The following is a 25,572-nucleotide window of genomic DNA, read 5'->3' as shown; positions in this document are numbered from 1 at the left end:
TAGAGAGGTGTTCCAGGCACGTCCAGCTGGGAGGAGACCAAGGGGTAGACCTAGGACCAGGTGGAGGGATTATACCTCTCCTCTGGCCTGGGAGCCCCTTGGGACCCCCCAGTCAGAGCTGGTTGATGAGGCCTGGGAGCCCCTTGGGACCCCCCAGTCAGAGCTGGTTGATGAGGCCTGGGAGCCCCTTGGGACCCCCCAGTCAGAGCTGGTTGATGAGGCCTGGGAGCCCCTTGGGACCCCCCAGTCAGAGCTGGTTGATGATGGGAGAGGAAGGTTTGGGGCTCTCTGCTGGAACTGATACCTCCGAGACCCGACCACGGAGAAGCGGGAGAAGATGGATGGATGGATACTTTTGACTACTTTGAGGGTCTTTAGTGTCCCTCTGGTGCCCCCTGCAGGACACATCTTCATCTGCACATCAAATTAAATAAATACATATTAATAAATGGAAGAAATAATAAATATAATAAAATAAAAAATAAATTAACAACAAATATTAAAATAAATAAAAAACAATGATACAATAAATTAATAAAATATAAAGACAGTAAAAGCGGGATATTGCTAATTAAGAGCTTTGTTTTCTTATATTATTATTATTATATTAATAATACACATTTTTCTTGGTAGAATTTGCCACAGTTTGGGAGCGTAGTGGATTCAAAATAAAACATTGAGTGACTTCAGGAACATTTGAAGCCTCTCGTTGCCGTGTGGTTCCTGGTGTTATGCTGCTTTGAGGGGACTGTAGTGTGCCTCCGGCGCCACCTGGTGGTGTTCCTGATGGTCTCTGTGTTCCTGACCTGCAGCGGTGAAGATGAAGAAGACCCTGAGGAACCAGACGGTGACGGAGACCCAGGACTCGTTGTTCTCTCTGGAGCTGACGCACAGCGGGGTGAAGGGCTCGCAGTGGATCAGGAACGGAGTCGAGCTGCAGAACAGCGACAAGTTCCAGATGTTCTCCGAGGGAACCGTGCACACTCTGAGGGTGAAGAGCTGCAGCACGCAGGACGAGGGGGTCTACTCCTTCAAGCTGGGGAAGCTGTCGGCCAACGCCCGGCTCAATGTGGAGAGTGAGTGGGGCGGGGTATCTTATGAGGGATTTTAATACTACTTTATATTTTAAATTATTATTATTATAATTTATTTTTTATTTATTTTTTATTTATTTGTATTTTTTTATATTTTTGAGTAACATTTAAAAAAATTACAATATGCATTTATTTGCTAATAACAATATAAATATTCTAATTTACGACATACAAAATAATATCTACTGTCCATAAGATTTGCTAATAATAATAAAGCACACATTAATAGGCAATAACATCTTCATATAGGCGCTAGCATGTCACAGTGTTTAGCATTGACCTGTTAGCATGTCACAGTGTTTAGCATTGACCTGTTAGCATGTCACAGTGTTTAGCACTGACCTGTTAGCATGTCACAGTGTTTAGCATTGACCTGTTAGCATGTCACAGTGTTTAGCATTGACCTGTTAGCATGTCACAGTGTTTAGCATTGACCTGTTAGCATGTCACAGTGTTTAGCATTGACCTGTTAGCATGTCACAGTGTTTAGCACTGACCTGTTAGCATGTCACAGTGTTTAGCATTGACCTGTTAGCATGTCACAGTGTTTAGCATTGACCTGTTAGCATGTCACAGTGTTTAGCACTGACCTGTTAGCATGTCACGGTGTTTAGCACTGACCTGTTAGCATGTCACGGTGTTTAGCACTGACCTGTTAGCATGTCACGGTGTTTAGCATTGACCTGTTAGCATGTCACAGTGTTTAGCATTGACCTGTTAGCATGTCACAGTGTTTAGCACTGACCTGTTAGCATGTCACAATGTTTAGCACTGACCTGCTAGCATGTCACAGTGTTTAGCATTGACCTGTTAGCATGTCACGGTGTTTAGCATTGACCTGTTAGCATGTCACAGTGTTTAGCACTGACCTGTTAGCATGTCACGGTGTTTAGCACTGACCTGTTAGCATGTCACAGTGTTTAGCACTGACCTGCTAGCATGTCACAGTGTTTAGCATTGACCTGTTAGCATGTCACAGTGTTTAGCATTGACCTGTTAGCATGTCACAGTGTTTAGCACTGACCTGCTAGCATGTCACAGTGTTTAGCATTGACCTGTTAGCATGTCACAGTGTTTAGCATTGACCTGTTAGCATGTCACAGTGTTTAGCACTGACCTGTTAGCATGTCACAGTGTTTAGCACTGACCTGTTAGCATGTCACAGTGTTTAGCACTGACCTGTTAGCATGTCACAGTGTTTAGCATTGACCTGTTAGCATGTCACAGTGTTTAGCATTGACCTGTTAGCATGTCACAGTGTTTAGCATTGACCTGTTTTAACCTTCAATATGTCCTGCAGCGATTAAGATCGTGAAGAAGATAAAGGACGTGACGTCTCTTCTGGGCGGCACCGCCTCCTTCGAGCTCAGTCTGTCTCACGACGACATCCCGGTCCGATGGACCTTCAACGGCTCGGAGCTGAAGACCAGCGAGAAGATCCAGATCCTGTCGGAGCGCAAAGCCCACAAGCTGGTTCTGCAGAACGTGGACCAGAGCCTCGCCGGGGAGTACAGCGCCGTGGTGGGACACCTGCAGTGCAGCGCCACGCTCACTGTGGAGGGTAACTGTTATTATTATTATTATTATTATTATTATTATTATTATTATTATTATAGTAACAGAGTTGAATCACCTGCAGTGCCGTATATGGCCTCTTTAAGATAGAGAAGAGATTACAACCATTCTTGATCAGATCACAGCAGGATAACCGAGCTAGCTCAGCTTGTTGCTCTGATAACTTCAGATCCAGAAGTCCCTGACTAAAATCCTTCATCCGGTTAAATATTGTTAAAAAAATACCAATTGTCACAGGGGAAGAAAATATCACAATGTCAGTTTTTTCCAATATCGTGCAGCCCTAGTAGAGATACAGATTGTCTCTAACGTCTGCTTGTTATGTTATTCCTGCAGCCCTGCGTGTCACCAAGCCTCTGAAGAGTGTCTCGGTGCCAGAGACGCACACGGCGTCCTTCGAGTGCGAGGTCTCTCACTTCAACGTGCCGTCCACCTGGCTGAAGAACGGCGTGGACATCGAGATGAGCGAGAAGTTCAGGATCGTGGTCCAGGGGAAACTCCACCAGCTGAAGATCACCAACACGAGCCGAGAAGACGCCGCCGAGTACACGTTCGTGTGTGGGAACGACCGAGTGTCCGCCAAGCTCACCGTCAGCCGTAAGAGTCTTATTCAATCTAAAGAAATCAATAAAGTCTGAGGAGAGAGCGGCTGGTAGCTCTCTGACGGAAACTCTTTACATGCATCTTCTGTTCATTTCAGTCACAATGTACTGTCACCCTTAACAACGGAAGAGGATGAGGTAGACATGTAATGTTGGAGATCTGAAGACATTTTTTTAAATAAGTTGAGTTTTGAGAAAAAAGTCAGAAATCTAAGAAAAAAATCTGAATTCTGATTTTTTTTTCTTAGATTTCTGACTTTTTTCTCAAAACTCAAATTATTTTTTATTTTTGGTCAGATCTCAAAACGTTTCCACATGTGGCCCTCATCCTCTTCCGTACGTAAGACTTTCAAATCACTCAACATATAAAACATCAGGAAGTGCTTTCTCACCGGGCGTAACAGACGAGTCCAAACATCCTGATCTTAGAGTTTCTGTGTGCTGACATTCACAAGAAACCATGGTGACATCATGGTGTCACCATGGTGTCACAGCGTCCCCATGGTGTAACTAGAGAGGACAACACACAGCCACCAGTACAGATGATAACGGAGTACAGATCATGACATTGCATTTAGCTGAGGCTTTTCTCCAAAGAGACTTCCAATAAGTGCATTCGACCAGGAAGATACAAACTTGAAGAAAACAGAATCATATAAGTACATCAGGTTTCATAGAGCCAGAACATTTCAAGTGCTACTCACCAGGCTTTAGATAAGCCAGTCCTTTGTTAGTATATAAGTGATTTGTTAGTAATTCTATCGCTCAAAGTGGAGTGGAAAGAGATGAGTCTTCAGTCTGCTCTGCTGTGTGAGCTTTCTGCTGTCCTGAGGTCAATGGGGAGCTCATTCCACCATGTTGGAGCCAGGAGAGCAAAAGATCAGCTGGTAGAAGAGTGCAGGAAGTGGAGCTCTCTCCCTCTCAACACTCCCTCTTCATGAGACCACCAGAAAGACCAGAAAGTATTTAATACAAAATACATGTTTACAAAACTCTTGTGAGTGAGGAGACTGTGCCAAATATAACAACACAAGGCCTTTCTACATCCCTCTAAATGCACATGGGGGGCGCCCTCATTTACATACCCTAATACTGACTGTATCCCCTCATGTTTTAAAGTCTTCCCGAGTTAATGAATGCCCCCCCCCCCCATTAGTAGATATCTTAATGAGTACTAACAGTATTCCCCTGCAGTAGATATATATAAAGAAGTACTAAGTGTACCCCCCCCCCCTGCAGTAGATATATATAAAGAAGTACTAAGTGTACCCCCCCCCCCCTGCAGTAGATATATATCAAGAAGTACTAAGTGTACCCCCCCCCCCCCTGCAGTAGATATATATCAAGAAGTACTAAGTGTACCCCCCCCCCCCCCCCCTGCAGCGGTGCTCATCACCTCCATGCTGAAGGACCTGAGGGCTCAGGAGAGAGACTCCATCACCTTGGAGGTGACGGTGAACCAGGAGAACGTGAGCTACAAGTGGCTGAAGAACGGCGTGGAGGTGAAGTCGTCTGAGCGCGTGTCTGTGAGGAGCCGGCAGCTCTCTCACTCCCTGAACATCAGGAACGTGCACTTTGGAGACGGAGGAGAGTACAGCTTCGTGTCCGGGTCCTCCTCCTGCTCCGCAAGCCTCTACGTGGAGGGTGAGTCCGGGGGGAGGGCTGCTAGAGGGAGGGTTAGGAGACACAGGTCTAAGCGTTATTTAGTCAAAACTCTTGATTTATGATCAATTAGGGAGAAAAGATAGCAATGAAGTCTAAAGTGGAAGGTGATCAGAATGTTCAAATATACAATAGAATATTTAGATAAATCAAATAGCAGATGAAAACCCATCATAATAATAGTCTAGCGTTGAAGTCATTGTGAACCTCCTGTGTCTCAGCTCGAGTGATTGAGTTCACGAAGAAGATCAAAGACATAAAGATCACGGAGAAGAAGAAGGCCGTGTTCGAGTGTGAGATCTCTGAGCCCAACGTGCAGGTGGTCTGGATGAAGAACGGCCAGGAGCTGGAGCAGGAGAGCAGGTGAGAGATAGAGATATATAATACATACTAACCTCTGACACAGAGCGTGTTGTTCACCTGAGTCTCCGTGGTGCGTTCAGGTTCTCGGTGACAGCAGAGAAGTTTGTCCACCGGCTGATGATCCAGTCGGTCAGGATGTCGGACGCCGGAGAGTTCTCTGTGGTCGCCGGGTCGAGCGTCTCCAGAGCCCAGCTGGTGGTGGAGGGGAGAGACGTCCGGATCTCTGACCCCCCCGAGAGGGACATCACGGTGAGGGGGGGGGCACTCATTCATGATAACATCTATTCATTAAGAGAAAGAGGAAACTCTCAGGAACAGAGAGGGGGTCTTAAAGGGGTCTCAGAGATAGGACAGACTTTGTAGGTGACAACAAGATAATCCTTTCTGACCATTTACAAGATTACAGTCGTTTAGGAGTAAAAAAGTGATAAATTCCTGAGAAAATCTATGAGTTTTTGGGGATTCTGTTCATTAAGTTCTGAGAAAAGAATGTAATAATTATTCTCTGATATTAGATCCAATTAACTGGAATATTTTGAGCATTTCTTTGAGATGTTAGCAGCAATTAAGTAGAATAAAAACATTATTACTAAGTCATAAATAAGCGAAAATAACAAAATTAACAACCGGGGAAATTCTCTGAGAATAAAGTAATCATGGAACATCTTAAAGTAGAAACATGTTCCTGCAAAGAACACCATGGCTTTACTTGGATCCAAAACAAGAAACAGTAAATAATAGATAAACCCAACAGGTTCTGGAGAAGCAGCGCGCCACCTTTGAGCTGGAGGTGAACGAGGACGAGGTGGAGGGCCGCTGGCTGAGGAACGGAGTGGAGATCCAGTTCTCTGTGGAGCAGCGCTTCAACTACGTCTGCATCCGGAGGATTCACCGCCTCACCGTGACCGAGACCTTCAGGAGCGACGCCGGAGAATACACCTTCATCGCCGGGAAGAACCGGACCACCATGAACCTCCGAGTCAACCGTGAGTCCAGCACGAGAACATCTAGACCACTTTAGAGAGGGAACAAGGACACACATCCTGTACTCAAGGCCAAGTACACACATCCTGTACTCAAGGCCAAGTACACACATCCTGTACTCAAGGACACACATCCTGTACTCAAGTAGAAGTACACACATCCTTTACTCAAGTAGAAGTACACACATCCTGTACTCAAGGACACACATCCTGTACTCAAGTAGAAGTACACACATCCTGTACTCAAGGAGAAGTACACACATCCTGTACTCAAGGACACACATCCTGTACTCAAGTAGAAGTACACACATCCTTTACTCAAGTAGAAGTACACACATCCTGTACTCAAGTAGAAGTACACACATCCTGTACTCAAGGAGAAGTACACACATCCTGTACTCAAGTAGAAGTACACACATCCTTTACTCAAGTAGAAGTACACACATCCTGTACTCAAGGAGAAGTACACACATCCTTTACTCAAGGACAAGTACACACATCCTTTACTCAAGTAGAAGTACACACATCCTTTACTCAAGTAGAAGTACACACATCCTGTACTCAAGGAGAAGTACACACATCCTTTACTCAAGTAGAAGTACACACATCCTGTACTCAAGTAGAAGTACACACATCCTTTACTCAAGTAGAAGTACACACATCCTTTACTCAAGTAGAAGTACACACATCCTTTACTCAAGTAGAAGTACACACATCCTTTACTCAAGTAGAAGTACACACATCCTGTACTCAAGGAGAAGTACACACATCCTGTACTCAAGGAGAAGTACACACATCCTTTACTCAAGTAGAAGTACACACATCCTTTACTCAAGGAGAAGTACACACATCCTTTACTCAAGTAGAAGTACACACATCCTTTACTCAAGTAGAAGTACACACATCCTGTACTCAAGGAGAAGTACACACATCCTTTACTCAAGGACAAGTACACACATCCTTTACTCAAGTAGAAGTACACACATCCTTTACTCAAGTAGAAGTACACACATCCTGTACTCAAGGAGAAGTACACACATCCTTTACTCAAGTAGAAGTACACACATCCTGTACTCAAGTAGAAGTACACACATCCTTTACTCAAGGAGAAGTACACACATCCTGTACTCAAGGAGAAGTACACACATCCTTTACTCAAGTAGAAGTACACACATCCTTTACTCAAGGAGAAGTACACACATCCTGTACTCAAGGAGAAGTACACACATCCTTTACTCAAGTAGAAGTACACACATCCTGTACTCAAGGAGAAGTACACACATCCTGTACTCAAGGAGAAGTACACACAGTAAAAAGTCCTCAGAAAAATAAGTAGTGGAGTAAAGTACTGACACCAGAAACATGTACTGAAGTACAGAAACAAAGTATTTGTACTCCAATACTTCCCACCTCTGATATTATTAATTCTTATGATTATTAGTTTAAATAAGTCTCTCTCTTCCTGGCTCATGAACTCTTGAATAACCCTTCCCTCTGTGTTCCTCCTGTAGTCCCGGAGCCTCCTCAGATCCAGCGCCACATGGAGCCTCAGTCTGTGGAGGCGGGGAAGCCGGCCCGGTTCTCCGTGAAGGTGAGCGGGGTCCCGGCTCCGCAGGTGTCCTGGTTCAAGAACTCCCAGGCGCTGTCCGCAGGCTTCAAGTGTAAGTTCCTGCACGACGGAGCCGAACACTCGTTGCTGCTCATCGAGGTTTTCCCAGAGGACGCCGCCGTGTACCACTGTGAGGCCAAGAACGAGTACGGAGCCGCCAGCAGCACGGCCGCGCTGCACGTGGAAGGTGAGGCGGGGAGTGTCGTGTATATTTCAGACAAAAAACAAATACAAATAAGTGATTTTCTGGGAAAAGGGCTCATTTCAGATTATAGGGATTCTGTTTATTAAGTTATGAGAAACATATATAATCATTCTCTGATGTTAGATCCAAGTAGCTGGAATATCTTTAGCAATTCTTTGACATTTTAGCAGTGCTAATGCTAATGCTAACGGGGATCCTCATAGTAAGATAAGATAAGACCTTTATTAATCCCCGTGGGGAAATTCAGCAGTTTAAAAAGCAACAGGGTGAGAATGAAGAACACAATGATTGTATATAATTAAAGGTGGGGTAGGTAATTCACTTCAGACACACTTGTTGTTATATTCCATGGAATGCTCTTAACATCCTGATAGCAATGAATATCTGAAGTGCTTTGACAACAAATCCATAAATAAATATCATCTGTGGAAGCTGTAGTACTGTAAAAAGCACGACCAATCATCTGAGCCGGCCCGGCTAAAATAACTGGATGGCCTACCTGCCTGTCAGCCTTCCATCTGTGCACAAACTTATCTCGTGCCCTCATTGGTCATGTGCGCGTTCGTGTGTGTTGGAGGAGGGGCTCTGTAAGGAAGTGGCAGATTTTCTCCGGTTGTGTATTTTCAAATTCTAGCGATCTCGAGCTGCTTTCTCCAAAATGACATACCCCACCTTTAAAGATACAATTAAAATGATATACAGTTCAGTAACTTTTAAAGTAAGAAATGAATTGAACATATTCGGGTAGTGAAGGTGAAGTTAGGTGCAGGAAACAGAGCACATGTTGACGCAGGTGTGTGTGTGTGTGTGTGTGTGCAGTGTCGGAGGTTGTGTCTCCGGACTCAGCAGCCACAGTGGCCCCCCCGGTGGTGATGAGCCCCATCAGCAGCACCTCTGCCCGCGAGGGAGAGCCGGCGCGCTTCCAGTGCCGAGTGCGAGGAGACGGTGAGGGGAACACGAGTCAAAACTCTCCAGATTAAAGTCACTAACCTTAAAGCTTAGAGTGTTATTGCTAAATGTTGTGTGTTGAACATCCCAGAGGAGAGAGAAGTTCTGCTTTCAGTCACACTGTATAGTAGAGAGAGAATATCCAACTGGTCCCACCCTTACATTCTCTGAGGCATCACCTACACATCTCATCATTAAACTATGAAACTCCCGAGTCCTTAGCTATTTGCAGATCCACCTTTACCCCCTCCTGAAATGTAAACCCTGAACACATGTCTCTGTTAAACACATACAAGACTAAACATACGATTTAAGCGAGTAAAAGGCAATCAGAGTATAAAACATAATCTATATATATTATTTAAATGATTATATGAACAATAACCTCATGAATGTTTTGGTTTTCGCAGACGTGAAGATCAGCTGGTTCCACGGACAGAAGGAGATCAAGCAGTCGGACTTCTTCCGGATGTCTCAGTTTGACGACAGCTGTCAGCTGGAGATCTCCAGAGTTTACCCCGAGGACGAGGGCGAGTACAGCCTCCGGGCGACCAACGCAGCGGGGACGGTGTCCTGCAGCGCCGCGCTCAGCCTGGACGGTGAGTCTGGGACCAGGAGGGGTTCACTTAGAGAAAGAAGGGCTTAAAGACGCATTAGAGTTGATTTACTTCATGCCAACGGGTCAGAAAAGGCCGTTTTCAGCCTCTCTGAGTTGCTTTCCTCTCAATGTCACAGAACTGCCTTCCTCTTTTTTTTATTCCCAGAAGCAACTCAAATATAAAACAGATCAGCTGTTAGCTTCAGTTTCTACCCTCAGTTGCATGTTGGGTAACTTCCACCAGACATGACTGTTTTCAGACTGTTTTCAGGCTGGTTTCAGACAGGTTTCAGACAGGTTTCAGACTGGTTTCAGACTGGTTTCAGACAAGTTCAAACTAGTTTCAGACTGGTTTCAGACAGGTTTCAGACTGTTTTCAGACAAGTTCAAACTGGTTTCAGACTGGTTTCAGACAGGTTTCAGACTGGTTTCAGACTGGTTTCAGACAAGTTCAAACTAGTTTCAGACTGGTTTCAGACAAGTTCAAACTAGTTTCATACTGGTTTCAGACAGGTTTCAGACAGGTTTCAGACTGGTTTCATACAGGTTCAAACTGGTTTCAGACTGGTTTCAGACTGGTTTCAGACTGGTTTCAGACAAGTTCAAACTAGTTTCAGACTGGTTTCAGACAAGTTCAAACTAGTTTCATACTGGTTTCAGACAGGTTTCAGACAGGTTTCAGACTGGTTTCATACAGGTTTCAGACTGGTTTCAGACTAGTTTCAGACTAGTTTCAGACAGGTTTCATACAGGTTTCAGACTGTTTTCAGGCTGGTTTCAGACTGGTTTCAGACTGGTTTCATACAGGTTTCAGACAGGTTTCAGACAGGTTTCAGACAGGTTTCAGACAGGTTCAAACTGGTTTCAGACAGGTTTCATACAGGTTTCAGACTGGTTTCAGACTGGTTTCAGGCTGGTTTCAGGCTGGTTTCAGACTGGTTTCATACAGGTTTCAGACTGGTTCAAACTAGTTTCAGACTAGTTTCAGACTGGTTTCAGACTAGTTTCAGACTGGTTCAAACTAGTTTCAGACAGGTTCAAACTAGTTTCAGACTGGTTTCAGACTAGTTTCAGACAGGTTCAAACTAGTTTCAGACAGGTTTCAGACTAGTTTCAGACTGGTTCAAACTAGTTTCAGACAGGTTCAAACTAGTTTCAGACTGGTTTCAGACTAGTTTCAGACAGGTTTCAGACTGGTTTCAGACAGGTTTCAGACAGGTTTCAGACTAGTTTCAGACTAGTTTCAGACTGGTTTCAGACTAGTTTTAGACAGGTTCAAACTAGTTTCAGACAGGTTTCAGACTGGTTTCAGACTAGTTTCAGACAGGTTTCAGACAGGTTTCAGACTGGTTTCAGACAGGGTTCAGACAGGTTTCAGACAGGTTTCAGACAGGTTTCAGACTGGTTTCAGACAGGGTTCAGACTAGTTTCAGACAGGTTTCAGACTGGTTTCAGACTGGTTTCAGGCTGGTTTCAGACAGGTTTCAGACAGGTTTCAGACTGGTTTCAGACTAGTTTCAGACTGGTTTCAGACTGGTTTCAGACAGGTTTCAGACTAGTTTCAGACTGGTTTCAGACTGGTTTCAGACAGGTTTCAGACAGGTTTCAGACTAGTTTCAGACTAGTTTCAGACTGGTTTCAGACTGGTTTCAGACTGGTTTCAGACAGGTTTCAGACTGGTTTCAGACTGGTTTCAGACAGGTTTCAGACTGGTTTCAGACAGGTTTCAGACTAGTTTCAGACTGGTTTCAGGCTGGTTTCAGACTGGTTTCAGACTAGTTTCAGACTGGTTTCAGACTAGTTTCAGACTAGTTTCAGACTGGTTTCAAGCTGTGCTGACTGGGATGAATCTAGATGCAATAATCTCATGCTCCTCGGCGGTCTTCTTTCAGGCGTCCGACAGCGAGAGTCTTCTGTCTCTCAGCGCCTCCTCTCCACCAGCCTCTCCTCCGTAAAGAAGCCGACTGTCGGCCACAAGCCGGTGTTCCTGCAGCCGATCAGCAGCTGCTCGGTGCCGCATGGCGAGGTCGCTCGTTTCCACGCCTGCGTCTCCGGCACGCCGCGGCCCGAGATCAGCTGGTTCCACAACGGGAGCCCGGTGCTGCCCACCAAGAACGTGGTGTTCCACTTCGACGAGGCCACGCACACCGCCATGCTCCTCATCGTGGACGCCTTCCCCGAACACGCCGGAGCGTACACCTGCAGCGCCGCAAACACCGCCGGGGAGGTCGTCTGCACCGCCACGCTCACCGTTACCACCGCACAAGAAGAAGAAGGTAACGGTGGGATGGATGCAGCCAGACTTCCTTTGTAAAATCAATCCACTTCCTTTAAGATTAACGCCCCTCCTCCAGTTCCTCCAACACTGCCAGGGATGTCCTGAACACGTCTGCCAAATAAAGAGCGACTTAAATATGTTTTAAATGATTAGATCCTTGTAGCATCAGAGAGCACATTATTGACATCTATCTATTCAAGTTTCAAAGCTTTATTGTCATATACACAACAGCTGGAGTCCCAGGCTCCTCCATCAATGCAAAATACAATACACTTAAGATAAAGAGACATCAAATAGTCTCTAAAATAGACATTCATTAATAGAAAGACATAATTGTGCAAGGTAACGAATGAACTTCCTAAACCTATACCTCCTAAAAAGATCCTCTTCCTGCGAGATGAGTTTGCCCTCCTGATTGTCCATAATGAACCGAAGCACTCTAAGCACTTTAAATGTGTATTTAAAAAGAGCTTCAAATATCCTTCAAAAGCCCCTCCGATGATATAAAAACACGCCATGGCTGCATCCCATCCGGTGTGACCAGCGATCTGTCGGGACATCCCTCCCCAGCTCTGACTAACCCCACCGCCCTGACGGAGGTCTCACTGTGTGTTTGAATCCCGGGATGATCACCTCTCCACCTTCCTCCACCTTCCTCCTCACTCCTCCTCTTCCTCCGTCCTCACTCCCTCTCCCACTCAGGGAAACTGCATGAAACTCTTGATTATAACCTTCCTCCGGCCTGCAGGAAACCCTTCTGTATCCCCGTCCTGTTCCTGTCCGTAATACTCCACCGTGTTTCTTACAGTGTTTGATTTCTCACTTTGCCCCAAAAACATGCTGGTTAAAACCCAGTAAGAGTCACAGACCTGGTGGACTCAAATGTATTTGCTCTATGTGTTTGGCTCCAGTCTATTAGTTTACTTCCGGCACATAGTGACATCACTATGGAACCCTCGCGCTCCTATTGGCTAGCGCTCCAACACATTGTACGTTATTTTGTAAAAGTAAACTTCTATGACCAAGAATACATTTTTTATAATGTAACCTGGATTTAGAAGTACTTTCAGTAGATATAAAGCTTTACTTTCAGGGTTTGTTGTATCAGACTCAACTCATGGAGCCCAAACACAGAAGGAGAATCCTGTTGAGTCCACCAAAGAAAAATTAATCAATGTGTAAATCCGGTTCTTCTTTATGGGAATGAACACGTGACAGGAAATGTTGTTCAGACCCCCACTGCAGTTATTAAGATACATGTGAACTAACGTCGTCTCTTCCCCCCCACAGTGACTCACGTGAGGGAGCAGATCGAAGCCAAGATCGAGCAAGAAGTCAAAGGTAAGGCCACGTCAGATTCCTCACCTTCCTGGATAAAAAGCTCCAGATAGTTATCACACCTGGGAATTTGGTGTACAAATTCGGGACAGTTTGACTAGATTTCTCTTTATAAAGATTTATTTCAAAAGTGGTCTGTCGGCAGGGAACTTTAAACCAAGCTTTCAGGTGACGTTTAAAGTGAATAAAATGTTGAAAAGTGGAGATAAAAACCGATGCATGTTTAAAAGGTTATTTGGATTATAGTTGGCCTGCATCCACAGACTGCTTTTAGAGTTTTATAACATGTCCTTATGTTGAACTGTCCCTTTTTGAAAGGTCTTCCACAGTAGCATGTCCTCTTCATGTGTTTTTGATATAAACTCTGTATTCTTCTCCCTGCTCTTGTTCTGATCATATTTCATGCCCCCCCCCCTCAGGAGAGCCCTTGCTTGTTCCAGTTTCTTTTGAGTCCTTTGCGTTTTGCATCCAAAGAAACGTTTCTCTTTTTGGCATGAAGGTTCTTCTGATCTTTTCCCAGAGACGCGTATCTTTTAAGGCTTCCGGACTTTGCCCTTTAAAAGATATGGAGGTTCACTGCATCTGGAACTGACACCGTCCTCCTGCAAAATATTTCTTAGCCTGGCTTGCAGATAGTGGGATGTGATTCCTGTGGTTTGCAATAAATAACACCAGTAAACTATATTAGTTCGAATAAACGCCTTCTCACCCAATTTTACAGCTTCATTTGTTTAAGATTTTGGAATATAAGATATGTGAGAGCTTTGCCTCTCACATATACCTGTGCATTTATTTCCTCATAAGTTTAAGGATTAGAAAGGGCGTTTATTCTCCTGTCTGCAAGTCAGGTAAGGAACATTCTAGTATAAAGCCAAAGCAACTATCAAAAAGTAAAAAAACAACCGAATGTAAGCAGCCAGTCTTGGAAAGAAAATGCTTTTTAATGATAATAAAATAATTTATGTTTTGAAGAAATTTCCACAGACGAAGGATCAAAACTTCCTGAAGGTTTCTAATAAAAAGAATCAAGTCTTGCGTTTATTCGAACAAATATGGTGAGTGAAATTATTTCTTATGGCATTGTGACTCCCAGCATGCATTTAATATTTCCATTACTGATTCATTCAAATCCTTTTCTCTCGTTTTACCCCCCGAGGCCGCTGTTCTGATCGATGTGTGTTTATATTTGCAGAGCTGTTTTATCACAAAGAGGGAACCCAGCAGAGCGGCAGCGAACTCACCGCCACCCGGCAGCTGAGAGGAGCCTTCTCCGACACCGAAGACTTCCCCGATCAGGGCCTGGTGTCGGCCAACCGCTGCTCCAGCAGAACCTCCTCCATTAGCTCCTGGACGGAGAACATCAAACCTTCATTCACCAAAAAACTTAAATTCCAATCAGTCCTAGAGGGAGAACCAGTAGAGTTAAGGTGTAAACTGGTTGCATGTCCTCAACCCACCATCCTTTGGTTTCATAATAATAAATCTATCCCTAAAGATCGTAGGCGTAGGGTCGGTACTGAGAGCAAAATGCACTTGCACACGACCAGTTTGGTTATCGATTGTATCAGAGAGAAGGACTCGGGCAGTTATAAGGTAATGGCGATTAACTCAGAGGGTTCTGCCGAGTCCACAGCATCACTTCTAGTGTCGCTGAGGGAAGAGCAGTCTGCTAACTACCTGGGCTTTGTTAAGCGCTCTGCACAAGCCCATGAAAGTGCAGACACCATGGCCGAGCAGAGGAAAGAGAGGAAGTTCAGGGTGGACCTCAGGTGCGTTGGGTCTCCGTTTGACAAGATGTCTAAAGTTCATCAGAGGCGTTCTCGCTCTGTGGACTCTCTGGTGCGTACAGTTTACTTCAAATCTGGTTCTCATACGAAAGAAAAAGAGGTAACAGAGAAAGAGTCCAAACGTTTGGAGACCGCCTCAGAGCGCGCCCCGTCTCCTCCCCCGATGTTTGACAGGTCTGAGCGTTTTAACGACCGGTTCAGCGATATCTACTGCGACCGGCGCACCGGGGCCAGGTTCAGTGACAAGTTCAGTGACCGATGCAGCGACAGGTACAGCGACAGGTTCAGTGACACGGAGAGTCTTCACAACGAGGTGAGGACTAAACTTACAACGCTCCAAAAAGCTGTGAAGCAGAAGAAGAGGCTTTCTATCTCCACCATGTCCTCTTCTGAGTTTGAGTCAGAATCAGTCGCCAGCGAGTCGAGTTACGCCGACTACGTAGAGAGGCTCAGGGTGAAACCGGCCTCTCTGCCCGATGTTCAGCAATTCAACCGACCCTTCGATTCGGGGGAGGGTCCGAGTGAGTTTAAAAGTAGAAGCTCAAGCAGGGATCCGTCGAAGCCGCGTTCAAGGCATTCATTTGAGCCTCAAACCAGAACCAGGGCCATTCAGATCATGAGAGGTGAGCCGTTGGATACCATGGTGTCAGAAAGGAGATCAGGTGACACACGGCACGGTAAAAAGGTTGAGAGTTTTTTGGAATCGCGGCTAGAAGCTAGATACAAGCAAATGGTAAGTGAACGTCACGGCGTAGTTACGGAGGAACATATGGAGTCAACAAAGGTCGAGCAACGTAACTCTGAAGGGTTAGCGTTCCCTGGAACATCCACGTACACCGAAAGCAGTGGATCTGTTGATCTGCCAAAAACAGACACATCTAGCAGGGAGAAGTTCCTCAGTGGAGAAGCATCCACAGAAGATAGGTCCACAACGGAAACAGGTGAGCAATATGAAGAGGAGGGTGAAGGGGGGTCTTTGAGGGCTCACTATGAGAAGAGTCTGGATGAAGAGAGGATGCAGTGTGAGGAAAAGCTCCTAACCCTGCGCATCAGAAAATGGCAGCAAGGGAGTATGATGGCCGAAGAGGAGACGTTTCACCCTGAAACTGATCTGCCAACCCCTGCACAGGTGCAGTACATGGAGCCAGCGGGGCACATGCACACCCAACAGGAAGCGACACAATCAGTAACTGTAGAAAGTGAAACCTCATCTTTCCATAAATCACCCAGAGTTAAGGCAAGGATGGTAGATCCTGAAGCGACAACACCCAGATCACCTCAAGTAAAAGCCAGAGGAGACGAAGCAGAGATGTGTGCCACAGCAGAAGCCCAATCAGAAGAAGGAGGGGCACAACTAATGCTGGCACCAAAATCTCCCAGAATAAAAGCAAGAGCAGAAATGGAAGTGGAGTTGTCGTCAAGAGCAAAAGCCCGGGCGGAGGACAGACTTGGAGAATCACCCAGGCTGAGGCAGGCCAAAACTACCAAAGAGAGGTTCCTTGGTACAGGTGCAACACCAGAAACAGGTGAGCAATATGAAGAGGAGTCTGGAGGGGAGTCTTTGAGGGAGCAGTATGAGAAGAGCCTGGACGCTGAGCGGATGCAGGTTGAGGAAAAACTCCTGGCCCTGCGGATCAGGAAATGGCAGCATGGTGTTCGAATGTCAGAGGAAGAGACACAGCACATGGAGCCTGAAGGGCACATGAACCCCCATCTGGAGGCAGTGGATGAGAGAGTGACTGTAGACCCCCATCTGGAGGCAGTGGATGAGAGAGTGACTGTAGACCCCCATCTGGAGGCAGTGGATGAGAGAGTGACTGTAGACCCCCATCTGGAGGCAGTGGATGAGAGAGTGACTGTAGACCCCCATCTGGAGGCAGTGGATGAGAGAGTGACTGGAGACCCCCATCTGGAGGCAGTGGATGAGAGAGTGACTGGAGACCCCCATCTGGAGGCAGTGGATGAGAGAGTGACTGGAGAACATGCTGACGTGTCGGCACCAAAGTCCCCTAAAGTCAAACTGAGCCAAGACGAAACCTCTGCCCCCTCGCCTAAAGCCAGAATGAAATCCAGACCAGGAGAGTTGGAAATTGAGGCTTCAATGGCACAAAAATCTCCCAGAATAAAAGGAAGGGCCGTAGAAGTAGGAGCATCACCAAGAACTAAAGTCAGAGCAGAGAAGATGTTGTTTGAGAGGACAACAGAAGAACGTGAGCTCCAGCTGTCGAGAGAGAACTTATCCGAGCTGAAGAGTGAAAGTGAGAGGTTTGTCAGTGAAGAGGAGGCTCTGAATCAGCGGATAATGAAGTGGCAGGAGAACGTTTTGATGGAACAAGAGGAAGTTGTCAAGCTGGAGTCCGACTGGGAGGAGGGTTACTCTAAGATCCAGGCGGAGAAGACCACAGACGTCGGAAGAGAATCAGCTCCTCAACCTGAAGTGGTCCGAAGCAGGAAAACCTCCTCGGGCAAAACAGCCAAAGAGAAGTTCCTCCAGAGCGAGACGGTTCCCGCCGGTTTCCAAGATCAGCTGGCTGAGAGTCTGCAGTGGCCGCCCTCTGAGGCTCTGCCTACAGAGGGCCGGGAGACCAGGCTGCAAAGGGATAGTGAATACTTTGTTAGTGAGGAGGAAGCACTTGCTCAGCGCATCCTGAAGTGGCAACAGGATGGTGTCGAGCAAGAGGAGGTAGCTGAACTGGAGTCCGAGTGGTCTTTGGACAATCAAGGAAAACAGCCTGGCTCCGGGATGCTGTTTGAGTCCCATGGTGTCCTTTCTCATCCATGTGAACTTCCACCTCTAAATCTTGGTGGTGGAGCCTCGTCAACAACTACTGCCGGGTACGAGCAAGCTACTATTGGTGAGTCTTCTTCCATAAGAAGGCAAACTCCTGCATATGCTGGTTTACCACACCAGCCCAAAGGAAATGATAGAATGGGTCTGGAAGCTTCACCAGTTCAGAGTTACTCTCCAACCCAAACTACTACTGTGCCATTTGAGAGACCAGGTAAGCCTTCAGGAGAGTTTTCACCACTCGGGAGTCGCTTTCCACAGGAGGAGGTGGGAAAAGATGCAGAGAAGAGTCGGAGCAGGCAGGAATATGCAATGACTGCAGATAAATCCAGCAGGAAATGTTTCCAGTCAGATGTAAAAGAGGAGAGGGCGATGAGAGAGGAGACGGGAACTACCAGAGAGAGCAGCGATCGGAGACAACGGAAGGATTTTGCAGGTGTTAAAAGAGAGGAAGTAAGCAGAGAGTCCATTAGGTCAAAACAGGGTGGAGAAATGAGTGAAGAAAGCGTTGAACTCGGAGCTATCAAGAAGGACGAGAGGAGAGTCCAAGATGAGGCAGATTTGAAAGAGTTTAATAGGATGAAGGAAGGGGAAACAAGTGCCGGAGGATCCCGTCCAGTATTTGTGAAAGGAATATCTTCGGCTCAAGTAAAAATTGGTGAGATGACAGAGTTTACCTGCCAGTTCCAGGGTGACCCTCTGCCCACCGTCACCTGGCTCAAAGACGGACACCAATTAGCCCACAACCCTGACTATGATATCATGAGCAAATCTAACACATCAAAGCTCACCGTCTTCTATCCAACTACAGACCACGAGGGGACATACGACAGTGTCATAACCAATAAACATGGAAAATCCATCTGCAGCGGCACTCTTGAAATCTCTGACCAAAAGGTGAGGAGAATGTCAGTGGCCACACAGGAAGTGGTAGTTACGGAGGGTGCAGAAACCCAGGAAAGCTTTATCGAAGCAGAACTTAAGACCTTCACGGATTCAGGGAAAGCGACGTTACAGGTGCCTCAAGCGGTGATCCACAAACGCCGCTCCTCGGATGAGTCTTTTAGCTCCTCACCTGTAGAAATCAGAATCACCGCCGCCACGCCGCTCCCTGAGATGAGAGAGGAAATCAGAGAGGACGAACCTCAGGAGGTCTCGGAGAAAATCTCAGAAGTGCCAAGCGACGATGGTGCCTCTCAGACTGTCAAACACAAATTCACTTTCTCATTTGATACGGCTGGTGAAGCTCCTCAGGCTGTCAGCACATTTGAGAATATCAGCTGTTCTGAGGGCAACATGGCTGTGGTCACAGGTATCTCTGAACCTGTGCAATTTGCAGAGGGTGCTGGTTTTACTCCAGTAAGGAGGTCTCCTGTTGGCTCAACCGAAGATACAAAGAAAGCTGACATCATTCACACTAAAGACACGATCACTCAGAGTTCACAAGCTCCATCAGAGTTGGCCAAAGCCCCAAAATCCAGACCTAGTATCTCCAGAGAGCCTCCAAGTGTATCCGGATGTGGTCTGCAGGCGTCGGCTGCTGTTATAAAAGTCTCTCAGATTAAACAAGCTTTTGAGTCTGAATCGCCAGTTGCATTACAGACCCAAAGCTCTCCTGAGGAGCAGAGAGAGGCAACACATTTCCCTGAAGAGTTTATACCTGCAGTGGCCATTTCCCTTGACCAGCAGGACCAAGTCATTGACACCCTGCCTGCAGAAGATGCAGTTAGTCTTGCTACTGCTATGACAGGAAATCCCAGTTCTCCCAAAGCTCTTCCTGACTCACCAGAGGCCTCCCATCCAACCTCCTCTCTGCAGAAAGAACGCAAGATCTCTGGGATATCTAGGGATGTTGAACAAGGTGCCGTTTCAGCAGAAAGCCATGGTGAACTTACACAATTTGTGGAAGAAGTACAGGAGTCTCCCGACTTGGTCAGGCCTAAAGCACAGAAACCAGCTCCATTAACAGAACAAGTGGAGGCATGTGAAATGGAGATGCTGAGGGATCAGCCAGTGTGTACATTTGACAAAACTGGCAGCTTTTTCCCTTTCAAGCCGGATAAAGTCCCTGCAGTAAAACGCGCTGTTAAGACTTCAGCTCCAGTTGAAGAAGCCGTCAAGCCTAAAACCATTTCTAAATCTCTCAAACTTGATAAACAAATTGCAGTAGAAGGGTCTTCCTCTCCTCACAGTGAGGCTGAAGTTGACAGTACTCTACTTTCTGGCGAGGAGCTGGTTTCAAATCCAGAGCCCTCCTTGGACAGTGGTGTCTTCCTCAGTATGCCGGAGTCCCAGGCTGACGTGACAGAGGGAGCAGAAGAAGTGGCTGGGGATGAAGTTGAGCCTCATGTACAAATCAAGAGTGAAGATGGGGGGATTGAAGTCATGGAGCCAGAACCTGCAACACTTGTTGTCGAGCCTAAAGGAGACAACCTTGAACCTCTTGAGGAAGCTCCTGCTGCTGCTGAGGGACCTCAAAGGCAGGTTGCATCTTTACAGGAAGGATTTTTGGACAAAGCTGAAGCTGAAGCTGGAGGAGCAGCAGCAGCTGGCTCAATGGAGGAAGAGGAGGTAACCTTTGGTGCTGTGTATGACTTTTACAACCCTCCAACAGACTGGGGAAGACCCCTGTCCCCTGAGTCTGAGATGTCCATAGAGATCGGCAGCACCGTGAGTGAGGACCTAGCCGAGATGGCCGAGCGGTTCTACACCCCAGGCTCTTCCACCGAGGTCTCGCAACCAATTGCAGAGTCCTTCCAAACCCCCAAGTCTCACATGTCCTTTCAAACTCCAAGTTCGGATACTTCTGGTGGGTTTAGGACCCCTAAGGAATACCCCTTCTCCCCCATGGATCATAAGCGACCCTCGACAGGAGGCTCCAGCGAGAGGTTTTTCTCACCAATGCAGTTCCTGATGTCTCCCGGTGACGAGGGCATTGAGACAGTGGATGACAACCTATACCTCACCAAGGGACTAGGACCTTTAGGCCTGTCAACCCTTCAGGAGAAAGTGCAGGGAATCCCTCCGGCCTTTCTCAAACCTCTCGTCAAGAAAAGAGTGTTTGAAAATGACTCTCTAACGTTTTACGCTGAGGTGTTTGGCCTGCCTTCCCCTCAGGTGAATTGGTTCTGCAACGGAAACCAGCTGTTGGCCAACGACAGAGTCAAAACGGAGAGAGATGGTGATAGCATCTCGCTAACAATTCACAATGTCACAAAAGCTGATCAGGGGGAATACATCTGCGAGGCCGTGAACTACGTTGGGGAAGCTAGAAGTGTTGCTTTAGTGGTTGTCATATCGCAGGAAGTCAGGTTCATGCCGGCCCCCCCTAATGTCACCCATCAGCATGTGATGGAGTTTGACGTTGAGGACGATGACTCCTCTCGTTCTACTTCCCCTCAGGAGATTCTGCTCGAAGTAGAGTTGGATGAAAGCGATGTGAAAGAATTTGAGAGGCAAATAAAGATCATCACCATTCCCGAGTACACGGCCGACAACAAAAGCATGATCATATCTCTGAACGTGCTGCCGAGTATTTATGAGGAGTGCACTGTGGACTTTGTCACGCAGGAGCATGATGATTTGAAAATAGCTTTTGAGGTCACTGAGATGCCCCCGAGGTTTATTAATCCCATCTGTGACATGGAGACCCCTGAGGGCACCACCGTCATGTTCGAGTGCTCCCTGATGGGAATACCCTCTCCTATTGTGTCCTGGTTCAAAGGTGACAAGAAAATACCTCACAATAACAAAAAATACCTGTGTTCGTCCGACGGAGACAACCACTTCCTGAAGATCTGTCAAGTCACAACACAGGATAGCGGGGTGTATAACTGTAGGGCTATTAACGTTGTCGGGGAGACTCTGTGTCGGGCGTCTCTGGTCGTGTTGGACGCCAAAGCTTTCTCAGGAAAGACCAGAGGCAGGGAGTTGACTGCTGTGTCTCTGGGAAGCGCCAAAGTTCAGCCGCAGAAGTTCGACTTGGTGGTTGGCAACACGTCGTTTGACAGCGAACAAGTCTCTGAAATTGAGCTTGAGTTTGAGTTTGAGCAGGAGGCAGATGAGTCGCAGCGGGCGGTGAGGCTGGTGGCTAAAACCGACCACGAAATGAACGAGCAGGGAGAGAAATACGTTAGCATTAACTTTGACGTGTTTGCTGAACCGGCAAAAGATGACAAGATAGAGTTCAAAGGAAAGTCCTCCGATATGTGTAGCTTCCAGTTCCTGGTGACCGAGACGCCCCCTAAGTGCGTCATCCCGTTGACTAACATTACCGCAGCCGTAGGGACGCCAGTTATCCTCCAGTGTCTCGTTAGTGGTAAACCAAGCCCGACCGCAGAGTGGTACAAAGATGGAAACCCAGTCACAACCGGCAGGTGTATCATCCAGGAGAAAACTGCAGGCCATTTCAATCTGCTCATTACTAACGCAACCCAGAGTGATGGTGGGGAGTACAAATGTGTGATCCAAAACACGGCCGGGTACATTGAGACTGCCGCGCTGCTAAAGATGTTTTAGAGGTTTGAGGTTCTGGGGCTGGTTGCACGAAGATACATTTACTACCTAATTAATTTGACTGTATATTGTTAATGCTTGACTTCTGTAGGGTTTACTGCGATACATATATGACTACAACTCATCGGTCATGAACTGGTCCGTTATCAGAACTTTTCCAAATGTTTACGTTTTCTTAATTGGCTCATGATTAACCCTTCCACCAAGTTGAATACAAATCAGTCCAGTTGTTTTTTAACCAAACCGAAGACACAAAGCTCCTTGGCGGATTTAATACTTAACAGAAATAGAAAATACCTTATGAGTCATTTTAAGACTTTCTATTCTCAATGTTTGCTTTAAACTGTTTGCAAATCGCAATTACTTAAGCTGAGACTCTTCTCTATGAAAAGAAGAGTCATCTTTGTGCAACCAGCCCGAAGTCATGTGGGATAAACAGAGTTTAAAATGTTTGTCAGAGTTTAAAATGCTTTTTTTCCTTTATTTATTGCCAGCTGTGTCAACTTTTTAAAGTTCTGGTAGAAAATCTGGGTTTACGTTTGCTTTTGTTTTCTGGTAACACTTTAAAGTGAGCTGCTTTAACATGAAATCACAACAGTATATAGTCTTTACATCTCACTGACCTCAGAATACATTGGTATTTTGAGGTTTTTAAAATGGAGAAGCTCAGAAATGGGTCCATGGTTATGAAGAAAAATAGGAATACATATCATTTACATTTTTAAACAGTTTGTTAAATTAGTGACGAGAGCTGCACAGCCAGAGTAGATATGTTTTAAAAGAATCTGCATTGGAAATTAAATCCAATTAAATGCATGTACTAGTTATAGTAGCTTAACTAAAAAAGAATACAACTTAAAATGTTGGTTTGTGTTTTAACATTTGATAAATCCCGGCATTGTGACACCCTTCATCGTTTTTGGTTTGAGCTGAAGGCAGTAGTTATTGTTCGGTCACATTTTACATAACTTAAAATGACATGCAGTGGGTAATAAACATGTTTTTACAAAAAAAAAATAGTTTCAAACAAGAAAGAACACCTTGACAGAAAACGAATTAATATTAACCCAAAACATTTTTTATTATAAAAAATAGATTCAACAATTTATTTAATTTACCCTTAACTTTCACAGCATTATTGATACTCTATTAGGAGAGTAATTCACACATTAAAATTTAATGCTGTCAAAAAAGTAAATCTGGAAACTGTCCTAATTAGTTTTATGGTTTCTGTGGGATTTAGAAGGTTTTTAGTTTTTTATTGGAGTGAGAACGATATTTCTAGGATTTTAAAGCGAGCTGGTAAATCATAAGTAGTACAAATTTAAAAAAATGGATAATACTGTGAAACTTAAAAAAATGTTAAGTGTAAGTTTTGAAGTTTTGTAAATATGTGTAATTTTAGGAGTGTATGAGTAGAAACAGGAAAATAAGTAAATGAATAAATTAAAAATCTGGCATTGAGATGGAAATTCATGGTGTATTTGTACAGACGTCGTGTTGGTTTGTTTCAGAGTTTATATAATAAAATATTTAATGATTTAAAGTCAGAGTCTGAGTTTTCTCTTTTTGTTTTTCAAAGAGGCCGTATTCTGCTTTTTGTGGTGGTCCCTCTCCTGTCGTTTGTTCTATAGGTGGTAGTGCATGTCAATGGTCTGCAATGGCTAAAATCCCTAAGTTGTGTTCCATAGTGATGTCACTATGGAACACAACTGTTGGCTAGCGCTCCAAGACATTGTACGTGATAGGCTAAGAGGGCGGGACATCTCTAAGCGGTTGACCAATCACAACAGAGCCAGCCAGCTAACCAATCAGAGCAGACTGGGCTCTGGTTTCCGCTGAATATCAGCAGGAAAGGACTCTTTAAAGTAGAGACACTACATACTGATATACACCTGAACATCAGCAGGAGAGGACTCTTTAAAGTAGAGACACTACATACTGATATACACCTGAACATCAGCAGGAGAGGACTCTTTAAAGTAGAGACACTACATACTGATGTACACCTGAACATCAGCAGGAGAGGACTCTTTAAAGTAGAGACACTACATACTGATATACACCTGAACATCAGCAGGAGAGGACTCTTTAAAGTAGAGACACTACATACTGATATACACCTGAACATCAGCAGGAGAGGACTCTTTAAAGTAGAGACACTACATACTGATATACACCTGAACATCAGCAGGAGAGGACTCTTTAAAGTAGAGACACTACATACTGATATACACCTGAACATCAGCAGGAGAGGACTCTTTAAAGTAGAAACACTACATACTGATATACACCTGAACATCAGCAGGATAGGACTCTTTAAAGTACAGACACTACATACTGATATACACCTGAACATCAGCAGGAGAGGACTCTTTAAAGTAGAGACACTACATACTGATATACACCTGAACATCAGCAGGAGAGGACTCTTTAAAGTAGAGACACTACACACTGATATACACCTGAACATCAGCAGGAGAGGACTCTTTAAAGTAGAGACACTACATACTGATATACACCTGAACATCAGCAGGAGAGGACTCTTTAAAGTAGAGACACTACATACTGATATACACCTGAACATCAGCAGGAGAGGACTCTTTAAAGTAGAGACACTACATACTGATATACACCTGAACATCAGCAGGAGAGGACTCTTTAAAGTAGAGACACTACATACTGATATACACCTGAACATCAGCAGGAGAGGACTCTTTAAAGTAGAGACACTACATACTGATATACACCTGAACATCAGCAGGATAGGAGTCTTTAAAGTAGAGACACTACATACTGATATACACCTGAACATCAACAGGAGAGGACTCTTTAAAGTAGAGACACTACATACTGATATACACCTGAACATCAGCAGGAGAGGACTCTTTAAAGTAGAGACACTACATACTGATATACACCTGAACATCAGCAGGATAGGACTCTTTAAAGTAGAGACACTACATACTGATATACACCTGAACATCAGCAGGATAGGAGTCTTTAAAGTAGAGACACAACATACTGATATACACCTGAACATCAGCAGGAGAGGACTCTTTAAAGTAGAGACACTACATACTGATATACACCTGAACATCAGCAGGATAGGACTCTTTAAAGTAGAGACACTACATACTGATATACACCTGAACATCAGCAGGATAGGGCCTCTTTAATCAATGCATACAGGTTAAAACTGTTGGTCGATGTTTACATGGTTTCTG

The 25,572-nt window shown here is 45.3% G+C and overlaps 2 protein-coding genes across 2 annotated transcripts in view; both read left to right on the top strand.

The window, feature by feature from the left end:
* LOC117490100 (titin-like) overlaps window positions 1-25,572 on the top strand; it is a 241,720-nt gene that overhangs the window by 34,943 nt on the left and 181,205 nt on the right. The window contains 12 exon segments of the mRNA XM_034139686.1: window positions 813-1,076; window positions 2,395-2,655; window positions 3,006-3,266; window positions 4,655-4,915; window positions 5,155-5,296; window positions 5,377-5,545; window positions 6,051-6,282; window positions 7,791-8,075; window positions 8,913-9,038; window positions 9,452-9,640; window positions 11,532-11,915; window positions 13,208-13,258. Coding sequence (XP_033995577.1) covers window positions 813-1,076; window positions 2,395-2,655; window positions 3,006-3,266; window positions 4,655-4,915; window positions 5,155-5,296; window positions 5,377-5,545; window positions 6,051-6,282; window positions 7,791-8,075; window positions 8,913-9,038; window positions 9,452-9,640; window positions 11,532-11,915; window positions 13,208-13,258 — 2,625 coding nt within the window.
* LOC117490097 (muscle M-line assembly protein unc-89-like) lies at window positions 14,242-23,891 on the top strand. Its single transcript, XM_034139683.1, has 2 exons — window positions 14,242-14,310; window positions 14,448-23,891. Exon 2 carries the CDS (start codon window positions 14,783-14,785, stop codon window positions 22,346-22,348), a length of 7,566 nt encoding a protein of 2,521 aa, XP_033995574.1. The 5' UTR covers window positions 14,242-14,310; window positions 14,448-14,782; the 3' UTR covers window positions 22,349-23,891.

This window comes from Trematomus bernacchii, unplaced genomic scaffold (assembly GCF_902827165.1).
Source record: "Trematomus bernacchii unplaced genomic scaffold, fTreBer1.1, whole genome shotgun sequence".
Classification (NCBI taxonomy): domain Eukaryota; kingdom Metazoa; phylum Chordata; class Actinopteri; order Perciformes; family Nototheniidae; genus Trematomus; species Trematomus bernacchii.
Note: the sequence above shows the minus strand (reverse complement) of the source record. Positions and strands in the feature narration are given on the sequence as shown.

What these genes read in the sequence shown, in the direction of transcription:
- LOC117490097 (XM_034139683.1), top strand. Translation starts at nt 14,783, where the DNA reads ATGCACTTGCACACGACCAGTTTGGTTATCGATTGTATCAGAGAGAAG.